General features: G+C 41.3%; 1 protein-coding gene across 3 annotated transcripts in view; it reads left to right on the forward strand.

Moving 5' to 3' along the window:
- Positions 1-2,622: 2,622 nt before the first annotated feature.
- The window catches only part of SNAPC3 (small nuclear RNA activating complex polypeptide 3), a 46,039-nt gene continuing 27,478 nt past the window's right edge, over positions 2,623-21,183 (forward strand). For 2 of the 3 annotated variants that reach the window (XR_006295048.1, XM_043566335.1), the window contains exons 1-3: positions 2,623-3,007; positions 3,740-3,817; positions 20,498-20,582. Coding sequence is in view for 2 of the 3 variants with exons in the window: in XM_043566335.1 (XP_043422270.1) it covers positions 2,691-3,007; positions 3,740-3,817; positions 20,498-20,582 (480 nt within the window). In the remaining variant the exon portion in view is untranslated. The remainder of the gene's footprint in view (positions 3,008-3,739; positions 3,818-20,497; positions 20,583-21,183) is intronic. The other variant, XM_043566336.1, reaches the window with a different exon arrangement.

Below are 21,183 nucleotides of genomic sequence, written 5' to 3' on the forward strand. Positions count from 1 at the left end.
GTTTGGGTGAAGTCTTACAGGCACTGGAAGGATTGTGCAAGAATCCAACTCAAACTAGTTTAAGTTAAAACAACCACTGGCTTCCATCATGAGGGGAAGATGGCTTTAGTTACAATGACACATGACTTCTCTCCACCTTCTGACTTTGCTTATTTAAACTCTTGGCTTTCTTTATTCTCTTAGGCAGGCTGTCTGGGTCACATCCTTAGGTACTCAGAATGGAAGAAAAATTTCTCAGTTTATAGATAAAACCCCAGAGGAGGATTCTGCTTGGTGCTAATTGAATAATCTACTCATCCTTGAACGAATCACTGTGGCAGAGTTGGAAGGATTCTATGTTAGGCAGCCCTAGGAGCACCAAAAGGAGCAGGAAGGTCAAGTCTAATGGGTACCTGGTGGCTCAGTCGGGTAAGCGTCCAATTTGGCTCAGGTCATGATCTCATGGTTTGTGAGTTCGGTTCAAGCCCTGCATCGGGCTCTGTGCTGATGGTTCAGAGCCTGGAGCCTGCTTTGGATTCTGTGTCTTCCTCTCTCTCCCTCTCTCTCTCTGCCCCTCCCCTGCTGCTGCACACATCTGCTCTCTGTCTCTTTCTCTCTTTCTCTCCCAGAAATAATAAATGGTAACTTAAAAAAAAAAAAAAGAATAGTATACTAAGCAAAAACAACAGATGTTTCCTACAACAATATGTAGAGAAATACCAGATCTCCTGTAAAAAGACATATAACCTAACTAAAAATTGGCAAAAGACTTAAATAGACATTCCTGCAAAGAAGATATACAATTGGTCAGTAAGTACTGAAAAGATGCTCAATATCACTAGGTATGATATGCAAATCAAAACCACGAGATACTACTTCACGTCCATTAGGATGGCTACAATAAAAAAATAAGATAATAACAAGTGTTGACAAAGATGTGGAAAAATCTGAATCCTCATACAATATTGGTGGGAATATAAAATGGGGCAGCCACTATGGAAAATGGGCAATTCTTCACATGGCTATACAGTCACATAGTGACTATATATATAGAGAGAGAGAGAGAGAGAAAAAGAGAAAAGAAAAAATACCTATGAAATAAATGAAAATATACATCACAAAAAACTTGTACATGAATGTTCATAGCAGCATTGTTCATAATAACCAAAATGTAAAAATTTATATATATAAATATATAATTTATATATACAAATATATATATTTATATATAAATTATATATTTATATATAAATATATAAATATAAACATATAAATATATAAATATATATTTATGTATTTAATGTTTATTTTTGAGAGAGGGAGGGAGGGACAGAGAGAGAGGGAGGCAGGATCCTAAGCAGGCCCTGTGCTGAAGAGAGCCCCATGTGGAGCTTGAACTCATGAGCAGTGAGATCATGACCTGAGCCAAAGTCGGTTGCTTAACCAACTGAGCCACCCAGGTGCCCAGAAACAACTTTTTGTTGGGATAAACAGAATGTGCTTTACCATGCAATGCAATATTATTCAGCCATAAAAAGAAATAGATACATGCTACAATATGGATGGCTAAGCCCAGAAAATATTATGCTGAGTGAAAAAAGCTAATCACAAAAGACCACATAAACGTGCCATTTATACTAAATGCCCAGAATCTATAAGTCTATAGAGACAAAGATTGGTGACTGGGTAGGGCTGGAGGAGTTAAGAGGATTGTGGGTGATAGCTCAAAAGGTGCAGGGTTTCTTTCCGGAGGGGGTTAGTTTATCCTCAAATTGATTATGGTGATGGTTGCACAACTCTGTAAATAGCCTAAAAACCACTGGATGAACATTCAAAATGGGTTAATTATATGATGTGTGAATATATGGTATATCATACTGGTATATGATATATACCAATAAATAACCATCCAGAGCTCCTTCTATATGTCCTGCTGAGTCCTTTGGGGCTTCTGAGCGAGAGAGAGAAGTTCCATCTGAAGCTAGACAGTTCCATTCCTGCTTCTATTTCCTAACAGTTAACTCCTTCCTCAACAGTTACGATGGGGCCGATAATCCCTTCCTGAGAGGGTTGTGATTTTCAAAAATATACATTAGAGTTAATAATGTATACAGTATCTGATACATAGTTGACGCTCAATAAACACTATCGTGCGTGCGTAGAGCGATGCATACGTTTATACTCAAGAACATGGGGCCGCTGGGGAGATTTTTAACGACCAGAATCTGGAGGTCCGGTAGAGTCAGTGGTCTCATCCTTCGCCCCCCAGGTCTCTCAAGCTCTGGGACAGTGAGGCAACAGCGCAGCGCACGAACCCCGGAGTCAAGGAAAAGTCTCGCATCCCGGGGCCAAATACTGCAATGATCGGGAATCGAAGGGCGTACAGAGGCCGCCCTACCTAGCAGAGAGCAACGCCACGTAACCGTGGGGACGGGAATGCAACAACACAGGTGACCCCGCACTGAGAACCCAACCAACAGCTGCTCTTGAATCCGCCAGCGGAGAACAATGCGCTCAGCCCTGAGCGCGGAAGCTCGCGGTGCCGCGCCCGGGGGCGTGACTGGCCCGGGGCCTGCTGGGAAATGTAGTGTCTGAAGCTGAGCCCACGCAGCCCCGCCGCCCCTCGGACCGAGCCCCGTGCAACTACAAGTCCCATTACGCTCCGCGAAGTCTTGATCGCCCGGCTTTTGCAGGGAAAGGAGTGGGTGAACATGGCTGAAGGCACCCGGATCGGCCCAACGTGCCACGGGATGGGTAGCAGGCAGGACCCCGTCTCCAGCAGTGGGAGCTGCAACTTTCCAGAGTACGAGCTTCCCGAGCTAAATACGCGTGCATTCTATGTGGGCGCTTTCGGGGAGCTGTGGCGTGGCCGGTTGCGCGGAGAAGGGGACTTGTCGCTGAAGGAGCCGCAAGCATCCGCGCTGCCAGGGAGCCAAGGGGTCGCCGAGTGGGGCCAGGAGGATGCTGCGGTGGCCCGGGATCTGGGCTGCAGCTTGGAGGCGGCAGCAGAGCTGCGGACCGTGTGCGGGTGAGTGCGCGGCGGAGGGGCTCTTGTTGCTTGGGGCCAACCTGATTGCAGCCTTGCTACTGCGCTTCCCTGGGACCCACCTTGGGAGGGCCTGTGATTTACTCCCCGGGGTAGAAGGGCTGCCCTTTGAAAGCTTTAAACCTGCTAGAGCTTTCCTGGAACCCTGGGAGATGTCCCGTGATCGGAATGCACAATTTCTGCGAGTTGGAGTGAAGGGACGGGAGAGCTGCACGAAAGATTAATTCCCCCTCCCCTCCCCCCGTGATTTTTTTTAAGTCCTTGTTAATATAGGAAAGCGGTCAGAGTAACGGGATGTGTACCTGCCATTGACAAGACACTTTGACAATGGAGGAGCTTTAAGCAATGATGGGGCTGGAAGGAAAGGAGCGTTAACCAGAGGAGCGTTAAGACCTTGATTCACTGTGGTCCCTTTTGGGGACCTTACGGGTATGCTATTACGAAAATTCCCCCCCCCCCAAAGTGGCTTCAATGGGGTGAAAATATAAACGATCTCTTTCTCCATGTAATAGCATTAGCCGCCATATGTCAGTCGGCCACGTATCCTTTCTTTATAGAATATCGGCACAGAAATCATTGTCTTGAATTCTGACTTCCTCTGAGCCGCCTGCCGGATTTGATCTGACTTAGTTATTTAATGATATTTTTAGGACACAAACCTGACTCTCTGTGGACAAGATGGGTGATTGCTTTTCCTTTTTGTTTCTGTTTTAGCCGTGATAAATTAAAGTGCCTTGAGGAGGGTGAGGACCCAGAAGTCATCCCAGAGGACACCGACCTAGTGACTTTGGGGTATGGAAGGCTTTACTTTTATTATGTGGTACTTATTTAACTATTTTTTCAACATTATGTTATTCAGAGGTTGAAAGTACCTATAGTTATCACCCCAATTCAACCATTGTTAACATTTGGCTGTATTTGCTTTAGCTGTGTGTGTTTGAGATACCTGCTGCAAGGCTTTATCTATTGCCGAACTATTCAGTAAGTTATCAGACAGTAATTTATACCTAAATATATCAGCGTATATCTCCCAAAAGTATCATTCTTCTACGTAATGAGTGGTATTATTACCCTAAGAAAATTAGCAGTAAATAACAACTAATGTCCAGTCCATATTCAGAGTTGTGTTTATTTAAAAAAATTAAAAAACAGTTTTTTTAATGTTTGTTTATTTTTGGAAGAGAAAGAGAGACAGCATGAGAAGGGGAGGGGCAGAGAGAGGGAGACACAGAATCCAAAGCAGGTTCCGGGCTCTGAGCTGTAGCACAGAGCCCCGACACAGGGCTCGAACTCACTAATCATGAACTGAGCCGAAGTCAGCTGCTTAACCAACTGAGCTACCCAGATGCCCCTTAAAAATTTTTTTAATGGTTATTTTTGAGAGAGTGGGAGAGAGGGAAGGGGAGGGGAAGAGAGAGAGGAGACAGAGAATCCAAAGTAGGCTCCTCACTGTCAGGGCAGAGCCCATCATGGGGCTGGAACCCACGAACCATGGGATCATGACCTGAGCCGAAGTCGGATGCTCAACCGACTTGAGCCAACCAGGCACCCCAGATTTATGTTTATTTTTAAATGTGTGTAGGGGCACCTGGGTGGCTCAGTCAGTCAGCTCAGGTCATGATCTCGTGGTCTGTGAGTTTGAGCCCCACATAGTTGAGCCTGGAGCCTGCTTCCTATTCTGTCTCCTTCTGTCTCTGCCCCTCCCCTGCTTGTGCTCTGTCTCTCTCAAAAATAATAAACATTAATAAATAAATAAATAAATAAATAAATAAATAAATAAAATGTGTGTTTACAAAGAATGCAGTTAATCTACTTAGATTTCAGTGTAAGTGAAATATGCTGATAGTGTTTTTCAAGCTGTTGTAAAGAACCAGTTATCTTTTGTTTTCAATGTTTAATTTTTGACAAATTCATACTTTTGTAAAATAGGATACCAGTGAATTACTAGGAAAGTGGAATGACAAGACAAACATTCTTGTCTGGCTTTTGATCTCAGCTCAGGTCTTGATCTCAGGGTCTTGAGTTCAATCCCTGCGTTGGGCTTCTTGCTGTGTGTGAAGCCTACGGGGGTGGGGGGGGGGCAGGGGGACAACAACCACAAACACAATAAAAGTTTGTGGTTGTTTTTTTTTTAGACCAAAGTTTATTATTACTATTATTTTTTGAAGATTTTTTTTTTAATTTTTTTTTTTTTCAACGTTTATTTATTTTGGGGACAGAGAGAGACAGAGCATGAACGGGGGAGGGGCAGAGAGAGAGGGAGACACAGAATCGGAAACAGGCTCCAGGCTCTGAGCCATCAGCCCAGAGCCTGACGCGGGGCTCGAACTCACGGACCGCGAGATCATGACCTGGCTGAAGTTGGATGCTTAACTGACTGCGCCACCCAGGTGCCCCTTGAAGATTTTTAAAAAAGGCTGTCAAAGACAACTTTTCCCAGAAAACTTCCAGGTCATTATGCTTTATGTTTTGTTTTGTTTTCATTTTTTTTAAATATGTCATTGCCTTGAATTTGTTTTTATTGAAGTATAATTGATACACAATGCTTCATTGGTTTCAGGTATAAAGCTTAGTGGTTTGACAGCTATATATGTTCTATGCTTACAAGTGTGGCTACCGTCTGTCATCACACAAGGCTATTTATTACAATATTATTGACTGTATTCTCTCTGCTGTCCCTTTATCCCCATGATTACTTATTCCACAACTGAAAATTTGTACCTGTCACTCCCCTTCACCCATTTGTACCCCACCCCCCCCAACCTTTCCTGGCAGCCATCTGTTCTCTGTATTTATGGGGCTGTTTTCTGCTTTTTGTTTGCTTGTTTTGTTTATTAAATTCCACATATAAGTGAAGTTGTATAGTATTTGTCTTTCTCTGTCTGAATTATTTCATTTAGCGTAATACTCTAGGTCTGTCCATGTTGTTGCAAGTGGCAAGATCTCATTCTTTTCTATGGCTGAGTCATATTCCGTTGTGTAAGTATATCACATCTTTATCCATTCATCTGTCCATGGGCACTTGGATTGCCTCCATATCTTGACTTGTAAATAATGCTGTAGTAAATCTAGGGATGCGTATATCTTTTCAAATTAGTGTTTTTGTTTTCTTTGGGTGAATACCCAATAGTGGAGTTACTGGATCATATAGTATTTTTCTTTTCTTTTCTTTTCTTTTCTTTCCTTTCCTTTCCTTTCCTTTCCTTTCCTTTCCTTCCCTCCCCTCCCCTTCTCTTCCCCTCCCCTCCCCTCCCCTTCCCTCCCCTCTCCTCCTCTCCCCTTCTAGAACCTTCATACTGTTTTCCACAATGGCTGCACCAGTTAATTGCCACGAACAGTGCACAAAGGTTCCTTTTTCTCTACATCCTTGCCAACACTTGTTATTTCTTGTCTTTTTTATTCTAGCCATTCTGACTGGTGTGAGATGGTATATCATGGTGGTTTGGGATTTTTTTTAATGTTTATTTATTTAAAAATTTTTTTTAATGTTTATTTTTTTGAGAGAGAGAGAAAAAGAGAACGTGAGAAGGGGAGGGGCAGAGAGAGAAGGAGACACAGAATCTGAAGCAGACTTCAGGTTCTGAGCTGTCAGCACAGAGGCCAATGTGGGGCTCGAACCCACAAACTGTGAGATCATGACCTGAGCTGAAATTGGACTCTTAACTGACTGAGCCACCCAGGCATCCCAATGTTTGTTTACTTTTTGAGAGAGAGAGAGAGACAGACAGACAGACATAGTGTGAGCAGGGGAGGGGCAGAGCTAGACGAGACACAGGTTCCAGGCTCCTAAGCTGTCAGCACAGAACCCGATGCAGGGCTCAAGCCTGAGCCAAAGTTGGACCCTTAACCGACTGAGCCACCTAGGCACGCTCATGGTGGTTTTGATTTGTATTTCCCTGATGAGTGATGTTGAGCATTGTTGGCCATTTGTATGTCTTCTTTTGGAAAACATCTGTTCAGGCCCTCTGCCATTTTTAATTGGGTTATTTGGCTTTTTTGCTGTTGAGTCGTGTAAGTTCTTTATTTTGGATATTAATGCTTTATTGGATATATCATTTATATCTTCTCCCATTCAGTAGTTTACCTTTTCGTTTATTGATGGTTTTTGTTGCTATGTGAAAACTTTTTGCCTTGGTATAGTCCCAATAGTTTATTTTGGCTCTTGTTTCCCTTGCCTGAGGAGACATCTAGAAAAATCTTTAGAGATTAATGTGTGTTTTCTTTTAGGAGTTTCATGGTTTCATGTCTCACATTAAGGTCTTTAATCCATTTTGAGCTTATTTTTGTATGTGGTGTAAGAGAATGATTTGGTTTCATTCCTTTGCATGTAGCTGTCCAGTTTTTCCCAACACCGTTTGTTGAAGAAGACTGTTTTTCCACATTATATATTCTTGCTTCCTTCTTCATCGATTAATTGACCCTATAAGTGTGGGTTTATTTCTGGGCTCTCTATCCTGTTCCATTGGTCTATGTGTCTGTTTTTGTACCGGTATCATACTCATTGATTACTACAGCTTTGTAGTATATCTTGAAATCTGGGATTGTGATGCCTCCAGAATTGTTCTTTCTCAAGATTGATGTGCTGTTTGGGTTTTTTTGGTTCCATACAAATTTTTATGTTATTTGTTCTAGTTCTATGAAAAATGCTGTTGATATCTTGGTAGAGATTGCATTGAATCTGTAGGTTGTTTTGAGTAGTAGGGATATTTTACCTATATTAATTCTTCCAGTCCGTGAGCATGCAGTACCTTTCCATTTCTGTGTGTTATCTTCAGTTTCTTTCATCAGTGTTTTGTAGTTTTCAGAGTACAGGTCTTTCACCTCCTTGGTTAAGTCTATTCCTTACTATTTTATTCTTTTTGATGCAATTGTAAATGGAATTATTTAAAAAGTTTTTCTTTCTGCTACTTTATTATTACTGTATAGAAATGCAGCTGATTACTATATAATAATTTTGTATCCTGCAACTTTATTAAATTCATTTATTACTTCCAGTGTTGCTAAATGCTTACTCTCGAAAAAAATGCTTACTCGTTGTCTGTACTGATTGGATTACAGATAGCTGTCAGATCAGTGCTGGTCTGTCAGTCACACTTTATACTGCGCTGTGATAACACTAGAGGAAATGTGTGTGTACTAGTGACGTTTATAATTTTCCAGTTTGTAGCCCACTTCCTTCACACCACATCATCTTTCTGTAACCTTGATCCTACCCTTCCTGTTGTCCCCCTCGACCATTTAGTCAGGCGTTTCAACTCCACCCTGGTTTCTTTTATAATATCAGCCAAATCTGTTTGCCTAATCGCCATGGCTAGTGTTTACATTAGCGATGCTTGGAGCGCTATGAAAGCCTCCCACCTCTCCTGGGCCCAGTTTTTCTCCTTTTGATTTATTCATCATGCTCCCACCCGAGCATGCTCATCTGCTATGGACTTTTCAATGGCTGTCCCTCTTCTCTGCGACATATTTCAGATTCCTTAGACATATGAAGCCTTCCACCTATAGTCCAAATCTGCCTTTCAACCACTGTCTCTTTCAAATGGCTCAGGACGCACTTGGCCCCTCTCCCATCTAAAACTCCATTTATTTTGGCCCTAAGATGCCTTTCCGCATGACTACAACTTCTCTCTCTTCCTTGGGAAATAGATGTACTTCTAATATCCGGAGCTCTTCTTGTAACATTCCTAAAGTTTTTGAAGGGTCTTCTAGAGTCCAGACTCTTTCATCTATGTATTGCCCTTAAGCCTGTCGTGTTGTTTTGCTTCGGTTGGTGCTCTCTATTGTTGGTTGATGCGTTGGAGTTTTCTGAGGTGCACATCTGGTTGTGCCTCTCTTAAAACCTTTCAGTTTCTCTGAGGCAAAAGTCTTGAATTATTCATTGGCTCACAGGGCGTCTATCTTGCTAATGTTTTCAGCTGTATCTCTGCAATGCTTCAGCTACACTCCAGTTTGTGGTTCAGTTCCTGGAATGTGCTCTCACTCCAGGCCTTTGCCTAGAACATTCCCTTCTTATAGTTCTGGTCTTGCTGACTTCTACTCATCCTTCAAGTCTTAACCAAAGGACTATGGACTCCCATTTAGGTCCCCTTTGATGCTCATGTAGCCCCCTGTACTTCTGTATTTTTTTAAAAGTGTTTATTTTTGAGAGACAGTGTGAGGTGAGGGGGCAGAGAGACAGGGAGACAGAGGATCTGGAGTGGCATTTTCGCTGACAACACAGAGCCTGATGCAGAGCTCCAATTCACAAACATGAGATCACGACCTGAGCCGAAGTTGGACGCCCGACTGACAAAGCCACCCAGGTGTCGCTTCTTCCCTATTGAAATACTCATCAAACTTATGATACACTTGTTTAATTTTCTGTCTTCCTAGCTAGACTTACTTAAAATTTCCATAAACTGTGTCTGTTGCACACACTTCCTAGAACTTTGGCACATAATAGGGAGTCAATAGATATTTGTAGAGTGAGTAGAATGAATGAAACGTTCATAGCTGTGAAAGTAGTTTTAGGCAAATGGCTGAAAAAAGATTACTGCAAAGCAAACTTCTTTACTATATTAAAAAAAAATTTTTAACATTGATTTATTTTGGGGACATAGATCATGAACGGGGAGGAGCAGAGAGAGAGGGAGACACAGAACTCGATGCAGGCTCCAGGGTCTGAGCTGTCAGCACAGAGCCCCACGCAGGGCTCGAACCCACAAAACATGATATCATGACCTGAACCAAAGTCAGACACTTAACCGACTGAGCCACCCTGGTGCCCCATGCTATATTTAATAACATACCAGTTGGCTTATTTTTTTTTTAACTTTTTAAAAAATTTTATTTTAAATTTTTTAAAATTTACATCCAAATTAGCATACAGTGCAACAATGATTTCAGGAGTAGATTCCTTAGTGCCCCTTACCCGTTTAGCCCATCCCCCCTCCCACAACCCCTCCAGTAACCCTCTGTTTGTTCTCTATATTTATGAGTCTCTTCTGTTTTGTCCCCCTCCCTGTTTTTATATTATTTTTGTTTCCATTCCCTTATGTTCATCTGTTTTGTCTCTTAAAGCCCTCCTATGAGTGAAGTCATATGATTTGTGTCTTTCTCTGACTGACTAATTTCACTTAGCATAATACCTCCAGTTTCATCCACACAGTTGCAAATGGCAAGATTTCATTCTTTTTGATTGCCGAGTAATACTCCATTGTATATATATACCACATCTTCTTTATCCATTCATCCATCGATAGACATTTGGGCTCTTTCCATACTTTGGCTATTGTTGATAGTGCTGCTATAAACATGGGGGTGCATGTGTCCCTTCAAAACAGCACACCTGTATCCCGTGGATAAATGCCTCGTAGGGTAGTTCTGTTTTTAATCTTTTGAGGAACCTCCATACTGTTTATTGTACCAGTTGGCTTATAATGATTTTATTAAGCCATGTTGAATAGTAATTTTCAGATTATTTTACACGTTGCTTCACCTAGCTGTTTTGTATTACTAAATCAACTGAATCTCATCGGTTGTCTTCTAGTCCCTTCCATAGGAAATGTAGGAGAATTTTATGTATAATCTAATGTAAAAGGAGTTAGTACAGCATTACTCTGCTGGGATTATTTATGTGTACTTTTTTTTTTTTTAACGTTTATTTATTTTTGAGACAGAGAGAGATAGAGCATGAATGGGGTGAGTCAGAGAGAGAGGGAGACACAGAATCTGAAACAGGCTCCAGGCTCTGAGCTGTCAGCACAGCTGGCATGGGGCTCGAACCCATGAACTGCGAGATCGTGACCTGAGCTGAAGTCGGACGCTTAGCTGACTGAGCCACCCAGGCGCCCCTATTTATGTGTACTTTGAATGAAACTTTTATTTACTTATTTATTAAATATTTTATTTATTTATTTTTTGAGAGAGCGAGAACGAGCACGTGGGCAAGTGAGTGAGGGGCAGAGAGAGAGAGAGAGAATCCCAGAAGGGGCAGAGACATAGCGAGAGAGGGAGAGAGAGAGAGAGAAGCAGAGCTTATGCTCACCTGAGGTGGGGCTTGAGCTCACCCAATATGGGACTTGGACTCATGAACTGTGACATCAGGTCCTAAGCCGAAGTCAGATGCTTAACAACTGAGCCATGCAGCCGCCCCGAAACTATTGTGCTTAAAATATAATATTGGGGCGCCTGGGTGGCCCAGTCAGTTGGGCACCCGACTGTTGGTTTCGGCTCAGGTCATGGTCTCACGGTTTGTCAGTTCAAGCCCCATGTTGGGCTCTGTGCTGACAGTGCAGAGCCTGCTTGGGATTCTCTCTCTCTCTCTCTCTCTCTCTCTCTCTCTGTCTCTCTCTCTGCCCCTCCTTCGCTTGCTCTCTCTCTCTCTCTCAAAAACAAACTTTAAAAAAATAAATAAAAAATAAATAAAATATAAGTAATATTAACCTTAACAGTAGTACAAGTAAATGAGACTTGTGCCAAAAGTTAAAATCTGTATCTTTATGCTTTCTTTTTCTCTAAACTGTCCTTTCTTCTCTCCACCAGTAACTTCAAAACAAAAATAAAAACAAAACCTGATTACATGGCATAAAATAAATACATTTTATTATGGCATAAAATGAATCAAATTCTTGCACCTTCTTTGCCCTAATAAAGGAGTTACTGGGTTCATTTTATGCCTGTAAGGAGAACAAAAGTCCCTTGGAAGAGATGGATTCTCCTTTGATACATGCTACCGTGTTTATACTAAGCTAAATAACTTGTCATCAGCATTTTTCACATTATTTAACTGCTTAAAGATTTTAATTCCTAGAAATAGTAGAGGTAATTGCTACATGGGTACTAGTGAAACTTAGTCTGTCACCCCAAAAGCTTCAACAATACTACTTTTAAGAAAATAGCAGTTTCATTTAGTCTGCCCATCCCTGTCACTTTGCTAGGCAACAAAGCACTGCTCAGTGCACCATAAAGGATTGAAGGGGGAAACTTCAGCATCCTGCAAGAAAAAGAGAACCACAGAATTGAAGGACTCAAGCCTGTCACCAAAATAGAAACAAACAAAAAAACACTCTTCATTTACCTGGACTTTGTTGGAATGACAGAAAAGAGTACCACGAAACTAGGAATCTTATAAACCCCTTCCCCACAACTAACACAGAATGAATAAGAAGAAATAAAATCCATAGGGAATTTATTGCAGAAAATCAGGAAACATCTGTTTTTACAAATCCACTGAGGAAATCTCTCCCCTTCTCCCAGAAAATAACTAAGAAACTATGAGTCTACATTCCAGACAAAATTGAATATGCTAAAACAAGCATTTGAGGGTGTGAAAGCACTTTGAATCTGAAATTTTATTTTATTTTATTTTGTTTAATTTTAGAGAGAGAACATGCGCACAAGCAGGGAGGGGGTGGGGGGTGGCGAGGGAGAGAGAGAGAATCTTAAGCAGTCTCCATGCTCAGCACAGAGCCTGATGCGGCACTCTATCCCACAACCCTGGGATCACGACCTGAGCTGAAATCAAGGGTTGGACATTCAACTGACTGAGCCTCTCAGATGGCCCTAAAATTTCAAAACTAAGAACAGAAATGATGAGAAAAGAGGAATGGGGAAAAAAATTGATGGAATTTGGAAAATGGAAGAGAAAGACAAAATTATCTTAAATGAATTATGAAATAACTAAAACACAATAGATGCTAATGAAAATTTACTAAGTGGCGACGAAGAAAGACATGAATACAGTTAGAATGAAGTGATGTAAAGAAAGAAATGAGTGAGAGAAGTAGTGGGAATGGAAAACAGACAAGGAAGACAAAATACATTCATAATATATGAGTGCCTCAAGAGAAAAAACAAAACAATTGAACAAAATTAATACTTAATATAACCCAAAAGGAATTTCCAGAATTGGAAAAAAATCTGAATCTACAAATTAAAAGGGTTCACTGGGTATCTGGGAAAATTAACCCAGAATTATCAATTCTGAGGCATATCCTAATAAAACTATTAGATTTCAGAGATAAAGGTAAAACCATTAAGGCGTCTAGGCAGAAAGAACACATAACGCATAAAGGCGAAAGAATTAGAATGACATGAATTTTACAAAGAAGACAGCAGCTGAGCAGGATTTTTTTAAAAGCTCAGTGAAAGGATTTTCTATCCAGTTGAAATGTCCTTCCATATTGAGGCTATAGAAAAAGAATTGTAATGTACAAAATCTTGGATAATTACTCACCCATCAGCCATTTCTGAGGAATATACTAAAGGATGAACTTCGTCCAACCGAATGATGAGTGGGAAATTTTCACCAGAGGACTGATAGAGGAAGGATACAGGCAGAAGGCTAATGTACAAGTGTTGTATGTTGTAACAGATTAGAAGATTGTAGCTAAAACAATGGGATAAGAAAAGAGGAAGAAGATAATGTGTAGGCAGTAAGTGGATTTTAAAAAATACTGATGAAAAACTTGGCAAATTTAGTAAAATATTAAATAAGCCAATGGGTAATGAAGGGTGTTAAAATATATATAAGTACAGAGGTAACCACTGAAACAAAAATAACTGCCAAACCCTCCTCAACTTTTAAAACACAGACAAGCAAAAATACACATCTCCCAATGAGCACAGCAGCTAATATCATAAAATACATATAATTAGAAAATGTGATATAATTGAAACCAAAAGCATCAGTTCTCTACGACCTGTTAAAAGGGGTTTAGACTTGGCTCACAAAACAAAAACCTTGTGGAGACAACAGGCATATGTAAAATAAAGTGATTCAGAGAAAAATAAAGGATTGGACAAAAATATTACAGATAAATGAAAAGAGAAATTGAACAGGTGTAGCTGTTCTGATACAAGGCAAACTGAATTCAAGCCCTAACACATTAAATGTGACAAAGGACACTTCTTTTTTTTTCTTTAATGTTTATTTTTGAGAGAGAGCACGTGAGCCGGGGAGGGGCAGAGAGAGAGGGACACAGAATCTGAAGCAGGCTCTAGTCTGCTGTCAGCACAGAGCCCGAGGACGTGGGGCTTGAACCCACAAACCATGAGATCATGACCTGAGCTGAAGTCAGGGGCTTAACTGACTGAGCCACCCAGGCGCTCCAACAAAGGACACTTCTTAATGCTGTAAGCCACAAACTCCAATTAAGATAGGATACTTACGAAATATATATTCACAAATATATGTATGTATACACACATATTAAATAATACAGCAATCAGGGGCATCTGGGTGGCTCAGTTGGTTAAGTGTTTGCCTTTTGAGTTTGGCTCAGGTCATGAGATCATGGTTCGTGAGTTTGAGCCCCGCATCAGGCTATGTGCTGGCAGCGCGGAGCCTGCTTTGGATTCTCTGTCTTTCTCCCTCTCTCTGCCCCTCCCGCGTTCATGCTGTCTCTGTCTCTCTGAAAATAAATTTAAACTTTAAACATACTAAGAAAAAAATAATACAGCAATCAACTTTATAGAACAAAACTATAGGAGATGCAAAATGCATAGTTAAACACACTAACAATAGGACACTTTAATAACAAATGGTAAAAAAAAAAAAAAAAAAAAAGGAGAAAAGCTCTCAACAACATAATAGGCTGTATTTTATGGAGATCTGTACTTAAAATTTATAACCTGATGGAAAAGACAACGTGGCGTACTCAAAAAAGTTGTTTGTATATTAGATCACAAAGAAAACATCAGTAACATCCATAAAGTAGACATTTTACTGTAAACAACACTTTTATAGCAACATAACAAAACTAGAGCTTACTTACAAAAACAAAAATCAGGCCAACCTACCTGGAAATTAAAATTTAGTTAGTTAGTTATGGGAGAGCACAAGTGGGGAAGGGGCATTGGAAGGGGACTAGAGGATCTGAAGCGGGCTCAGCACTGACAGGCTGACAGCAGCAAGCCTGATGTGGGGCTTGAACTGTTGGACTATGAGATCATGACCTGAGCTGAAGTTGGATGCTCAACTGACTGAGCCACCCATGTGCTGCCCCACCAAATTGTTTTTGTGTTTGTTTATTTTTGAGAGACAGAGAAGAGAGACAGAGGATCCAAGCCTGATGCAGTGCTTGAACTCATGAATTGTGAGATCATGACCTGAGACGAAATCAAGAGTCAGACCCCCTACCTGGAAATTTTAAAACTTTCATTAAATACACGCATGCCTTGGAGATCTTGTGGGGCAATTCCAGACCACCACAATAAAGCAAACATTGCAATAAAGCGAGCCAAATGAATTTTTTTGGTTTCCCAGTGCATATCAAAGTTATACTTACACTATGGCCTATTAAATGTGCAGTAGTTTAATGTCTAAAAAAGTACCTATTTCAAGTAAATACCTATTGGTAAAAAAATGCTAAAATTTGAGCTTTCAGCAAGTTGTAATCACTGATGACAGATCACCATAACAAATATTATAATAATGAAAAAGTTTGAAACAGTAGAGGGATAAGAGTAGATAAAGAAGAAACACTAACTGTATCTGCCAGTGATACAATAGTATACCTGAAAAATTGGAAAGAAATCAATGCTAAAACAAAGAAACAAGAAAAACAAGAATTTAGTATAAGAGCAGGATACAAAATTGATAATTATAAAAAAGTAGCTTTCATATATACAAACAATTAGGGGACACAATGAGGGAGAAAATCCCATTTACAATAGTCAAAAGGAAGACTATGTAGGAATAAATTTACAAGAAATGTGTAAAAGTTAGGTAAGGAAATTTTTAAAACATTCTGGGAAGATTTGGAAAAAGACTTAAACATTGAAAGATGTCCTCTTTTGGATAGGAATACTAAACATCATGATAACAGTTATTTATTTTTTTTTTTAATTTTTTTTTTCAACGTTTTTATTTATTTTTGGGACAGAGAGAGACAGAGCATGAACGGGGGAGGGGCAGAGAGAGAGGGAGACACAGAATCGGAAACAGGCTCCAGGCTCTGAGCCATCAGCCCAGAGCCTGACGCGGGGCTCGAACTCACGGACCGCGAGATCGTGACCTGGCTGAAGTCGGACGCTTAACCGACTGCGCCACCCAGGCGCCCCATCAGTTATTTATTTTTTAAATGCTTTGACCTCTGCAATGGCAGTAAAGATTTTAATTTGAAACTACAGGTTTCACCTATAAAGCTGAATTTAGCAACAAGACCAAAAATTAAATAATTTGGTAAACGCAGTGCTTTCAAAATTTTTTTTAATGTCTATTCATTTTTGAGAGACAGAGTGTGAGCAGCAGAGGGAGGACAGAGACCGAGGGAGACACAGAATCCAAAGTAGGCTCCAGGCTCTGAGCTGTCAGCACAGAGCCCGATGTGGGGCTTGAACCCACGAACCGTGAGGTTATGACCTGAGCTGAAGTCTGACACTTAACCGACTGAGCCACCCAGGCGCCCTGAAAAATATTTATATTCGTAATTAGAGAAATGCAAATTAAAATGACAATATTTTTTCTCACCTATCAGACTGGCACACATTTAAAAATATGTATTCTTTTGATGAGGCCATGGAGAAATGGGCATTTTTGTACATTGCTGATGGAAATGCAGACTGCTACAAGCCTTCTCTAGGGCAATTTGGGAATGCGTAACACAAAGGACATAGGTGCTTACCTTGTGACCCAAGCGATCCTACTTTTAAGCAGTCTCTACTGGAGCTACACCTCCAACAGTAAGAAAATACAATATGTACAGGGTTATTTATTGTTTGTTTATATTGTTGCATTGTTTATAATTGCAAAATATTAGAAATGCCCTAAATATATACATAGGAGAGTGTTGAACAAACCATAGGACATCCATACAGTTAAGTGTTGTGCAGCTATACTAAAGGCTGAGGAAGGCTGAACTGATAGCATAGTTTCTAGGAGATACTGTTACATGAAAAAAGCAAAGCCCCATGGGACGCCTGGGTGGCTCAGTAGGTGAAGCTCAGGTCATGATCTCACAGTTCATGAGATTAAGCCCTGAGTTGGGGCTCTGCACTGATAGGATCCTGCTTAGGATTCCCTCTCTTCTCTCTCTCTCTGCCCCCCCCCCCACGTGTGCTCTCTCTTGCTCTCTCTCTCAAATAAACTTTATTAAAAAAAAAAACAAAGTCCCAAAGCATATGCCACCTTTTATGTAAAAACTCAGTTTGCCAGGTATCAGTTTGTTGGCTCTCATCTATAAACTTGCCCTTTTTTTTGCCTTCTCTGTAAAAATGGGCCTTGGCCCTTATCCTTGGCCAACTGGCACATTGTTAAGCTTTGTCAGTAAAAGTGCAGAAGAGACTTTGCAAGAGGGAAGGGTTTTGCTTGCTGAGCCGCTGTTCAGGGCGCACAGCACCTGGCTGTCTGTAGCTCCCATTGCCCAGTGTTTTCCCTGCCCCTCCACCCCCCTTCATGTTTCCCCTGTGCAGCTCCTCCTCGTACCCTGCATTTCCAGCAGTTCTGCTGCTGGAGCACCATAGCAACTTTCTCTGCCCTTCAGGGAGTCACAGCCATGGCCTCTTTAACAAACTGTGGATCTCAGTCCTGCAGGGAGAAAAGGAAGACTTCTTGGGCACTCTGTCTCAGCCCAGAGGACAGGATGCTCCTTATGTATGCTATGCCTATATTCTGCAGTTCTTTACTTCTTACTTACTAATCACTACTCTAATCATCTGTTAAAGTTAATACTTCCTTAGGTTAAGCTTTCTCTGTTCTAATTACCGTGTAGGTTTTTTTCCTCCTAAATTGAACTCTGATAGAAAAAAATGTTTTTTGAAAGAGCGAGGGTGAGTGGGGGAGGGGAGAGAGGGAGACAGAGAGAGAATCCCAAGCAGGCTCTGCACTGTCAGTTCGGAGCCCGATGTGGGGCCAAACTCACAAACTGTGAGATCATGACCTGAGCTGAAACCAAGAGTCGGATGCTTAACTGACTAAGCCATCCAGGTGCCCCACAAAATTTAAGAAAATACACAGATATTTGCTTATTTGAACAAAACAAATGGAAAGCATAAACCACAGCTGTAGAGATTGGTTGCCTACAAGGAGTGGATGGGAAAGGGGTGGGAAGTAAGGAAGGAATGGGAACAAGTTAGTAGGGATGAGGAGGGAATGGTGCTTCTTCGGGTGTGTGTGTGTATAAACACATTATATGTACCTATAACTCTGACGGTTAGGACCATAGTGAGGTCTCACCTATCCTTTACCTGTCTCCAAAGCAATCAATTAAAACCAGCCAGGATGTGAGTTATTTGGGGGGACCCAAAATAGAGCACAAAAACTAACAAATGACGCTGTGTCACAGATAACACTGAAGAGAATGAGGAAGAAAGAACTGACCTAAGTCCTGCAGAAGCGTAGCTTGATTCAGTGTTGCAAGGCTAAAAACAAAAAGTCCTGTTCATGACTTAGTGATTCTGAAACTGCGTTTTCTAGGCTTGAACAAATAAGTGAATTAATTAATGGGTAAGGGGAGCCGGGTTTCTCACCCGTGGAGAAAGAAGTTACAAGGAAAGGTTGAGGGCTAAAATGAGCCCTCTGAGTTTCGTTTGAGATTAGAGTGTCGGTATAAACTCATGGTTAAATATATACCAGATAGAAAAATACAGAAATGCAGATGTTTGTACATGCGTGGGATAATACACATCTGCATGTTTTCTGCCTCTCTCCGCTGAGAGGTTTGGAAGCACTGATGGCAGTGGCATTGAAAACACCCAGCGCTCAGCTCACGGTCTCCGTGGGGCTCTTAGTAGTTGATTCCAGGTGAGCCTTGAGCATCTTATGGTGCTAGAAAGTAAGGAAATGCTCAAAAAAAGGATGAGGGTTTTTTTTTTTTTTTTTTTTAACGTTTATTTATTTTTGAGACAGAGAGAGACAGAGCATGAACAGGGGAGGGGCAGAGAGAGAGGGAGACACAGAATCGGAAACAGGCTCCAGGCTCCGAGCCATCAGCCCAGAGCCCGATGCGGGGCTCGAACTCACGGCCGCGAGATCGTGACCTGGCTGAAGTCGGACGCTCAACCGACTGCGCCACCCAGGCGCCCCATGATGAGGGTTTGTTGAAAGAACGGGAGCCAACTTGAAAGAGTTCCTGATGGCCACAGTTTGATCAGCAGAGTAATTTAATTAGATATTAGTTAACTAGGTACTAACCTACAGAATGAAACAAATATGAGTTTGTGTTAATACAAATGACCAAATAAATGGGAGAAAAGAGACCGGTCTTTCTAATAATGCCAGTGAATAAATGTAGAAGGAGGGAAATAGAGAATCACCACGAGGCATATTCCACAGTAATATATGTGCAGACAAAATTTTTAAAAATTTTTTTTAACATTTATTTATTATTGAGAGAGAGAGAGAGACCGAGCATGAGCAGGGGAGGGGCAGAGAGAGCAGGAGACACAGAATCCAAAGCAGGCTCCAGGCTCCGAGCTGTCAGCACAGAGCCCGACATGGGGTTCAAACTCACAAACTGCAAGATCATGACCTGAGCTGAAGTCGGTCGCTAACCAACTGAGCCACCCAGGCGCCCCAGACAAAATCTCCTTTTGAATGCTAAAATTCCTGGGTGAAAGTTCTAGGAGAAACAAGATTTGCATGGTTTCAAAGGATCTCCCCCTAAATACTCAGCAACTACAAAGGAAAATAAAGTATCTTTTTAGCGTTGGAATCGGGCAGATAGGAACTTAACCAAGGGCAGCCTCACCAGTAACAAGACATGTGAATATCGACACCATGAACTTCTTGGTGTGATACCATGAGGACATCATTCTTGTGGTATTCTTGCCCCAAATGTACAACCTTACTCTAATTGTGAGTAGACAGTAGTCAGTGCGAATTCAAGGATATTCTACAAAGTAACTGAGCGGCGCTCTTCAAAAGTGTCAAGATTATGAACGGCAAGAAAAACTGAGGAACTGCAGCCACCTGGAGGGAAAGGAGAAGCAAGAAATGCAGCGCAGTGTCCTACAGAGGATCCTGGCGGCGGAAAAAAGGCATCACGTTTAAAAATTTGTGAAATTCGGGGCGCCTGGGTGGCGCAGTCGGTTAAGCATCCGACTTCAGCCAGGTCACGATCTCGCGGTCCGTGAGTTCGAGCCCCGCGTCGGGCTCTGGGCTGATGGCTCAGAGCCTGGAGCCTGCTTCCGATTCTGTGTCTCCCTCTCTCTCTGCCCCTCCCCCGTTCATGCTCTGTCTCTCTCTGTCCCAAAAATAAATAAAAACGTTGAAAAAAAAATTAAAAAAAAAATTTGTGAAATTCGAAGAAGACGTACAGTTAATAATGCTGTATTAATGTTAATTTTCTGATCTTGACAATTACTCTCTGATCATATAAGGCATTAACATAGGGAAACCTAGTGAGAGGTGTAGGGGACTCTCTGTACTAATTTAACAGCTTCTCTTTAGGTCTAACATTACTTCAACATAAAAGTTGAGTATTGAAGATGCATACCTTGGAAGACTCAGTAAAGAATATTGAAGTTGGATTTTTCTTGTGTCTCTGGCAGGGTTAGAAAGAGGCTTCTGGAACAGCGGGAAGAAACCATAACGATAGATCGGGTTTGCAGGCAAGAGACCTTTGCTTACGAGATGGTAAGAGTCTCCTCTTTTGCACCTTTTCCCGTGAAACAATGAACTGTGTCATTAGGCGTTAGTGGTATCTCCGTGGTGGCTTTCTATTGGATATGCTTAGTTGAAAACAAACCGGAGAAACCTCGTTGGGACTGGGAACTGGTAGGAGAAACAGACCCATACCTGGGTCTTTCAGATCTCTGCCTTTATTTTTGCTTTTAGCTTAGTCTTGCTCTGTGTGTTAGGCTAACTTCATGCCTTTTCATCACCCTATTCCTGATACTTTTGTTCTGCTCCGGATTTTGATTTCACCACATTCTTCCTTAATCTACCAGCTCTTAATGTAAACCGTCAGAAAAATTTAAGATGCGGAGTAGTGAGGAATTAAGTGTTAGTAGACATGATGGTTTTATTCAGTACATATTCTTGACCTACTGTGTGTCAAATGCTGTGTTGGGCACATTATAGTACATAAGGGCATCTGTTTTCTCTCCCATGTATATTTTTATTGTAAAATTTGAGTAACATAAACCTTACTATTTTTTTTAAAATTTTTTTTTTTAACATTTATTTATTTTTGAGACAGAGAGAGACAGAGCATGAACACGGGAGGGTCAGAGAG

The sequence above is a fragment of the Prionailurus bengalensis genome, chromosome D4, assembly GCF_016509475.1.
Source record: "Prionailurus bengalensis isolate Pbe53 chromosome D4, Fcat_Pben_1.1_paternal_pri, whole genome shotgun sequence".
Classification (NCBI taxonomy): Eukaryota; Metazoa; Chordata; class Mammalia; order Carnivora; family Felidae; genus Prionailurus; species Prionailurus bengalensis.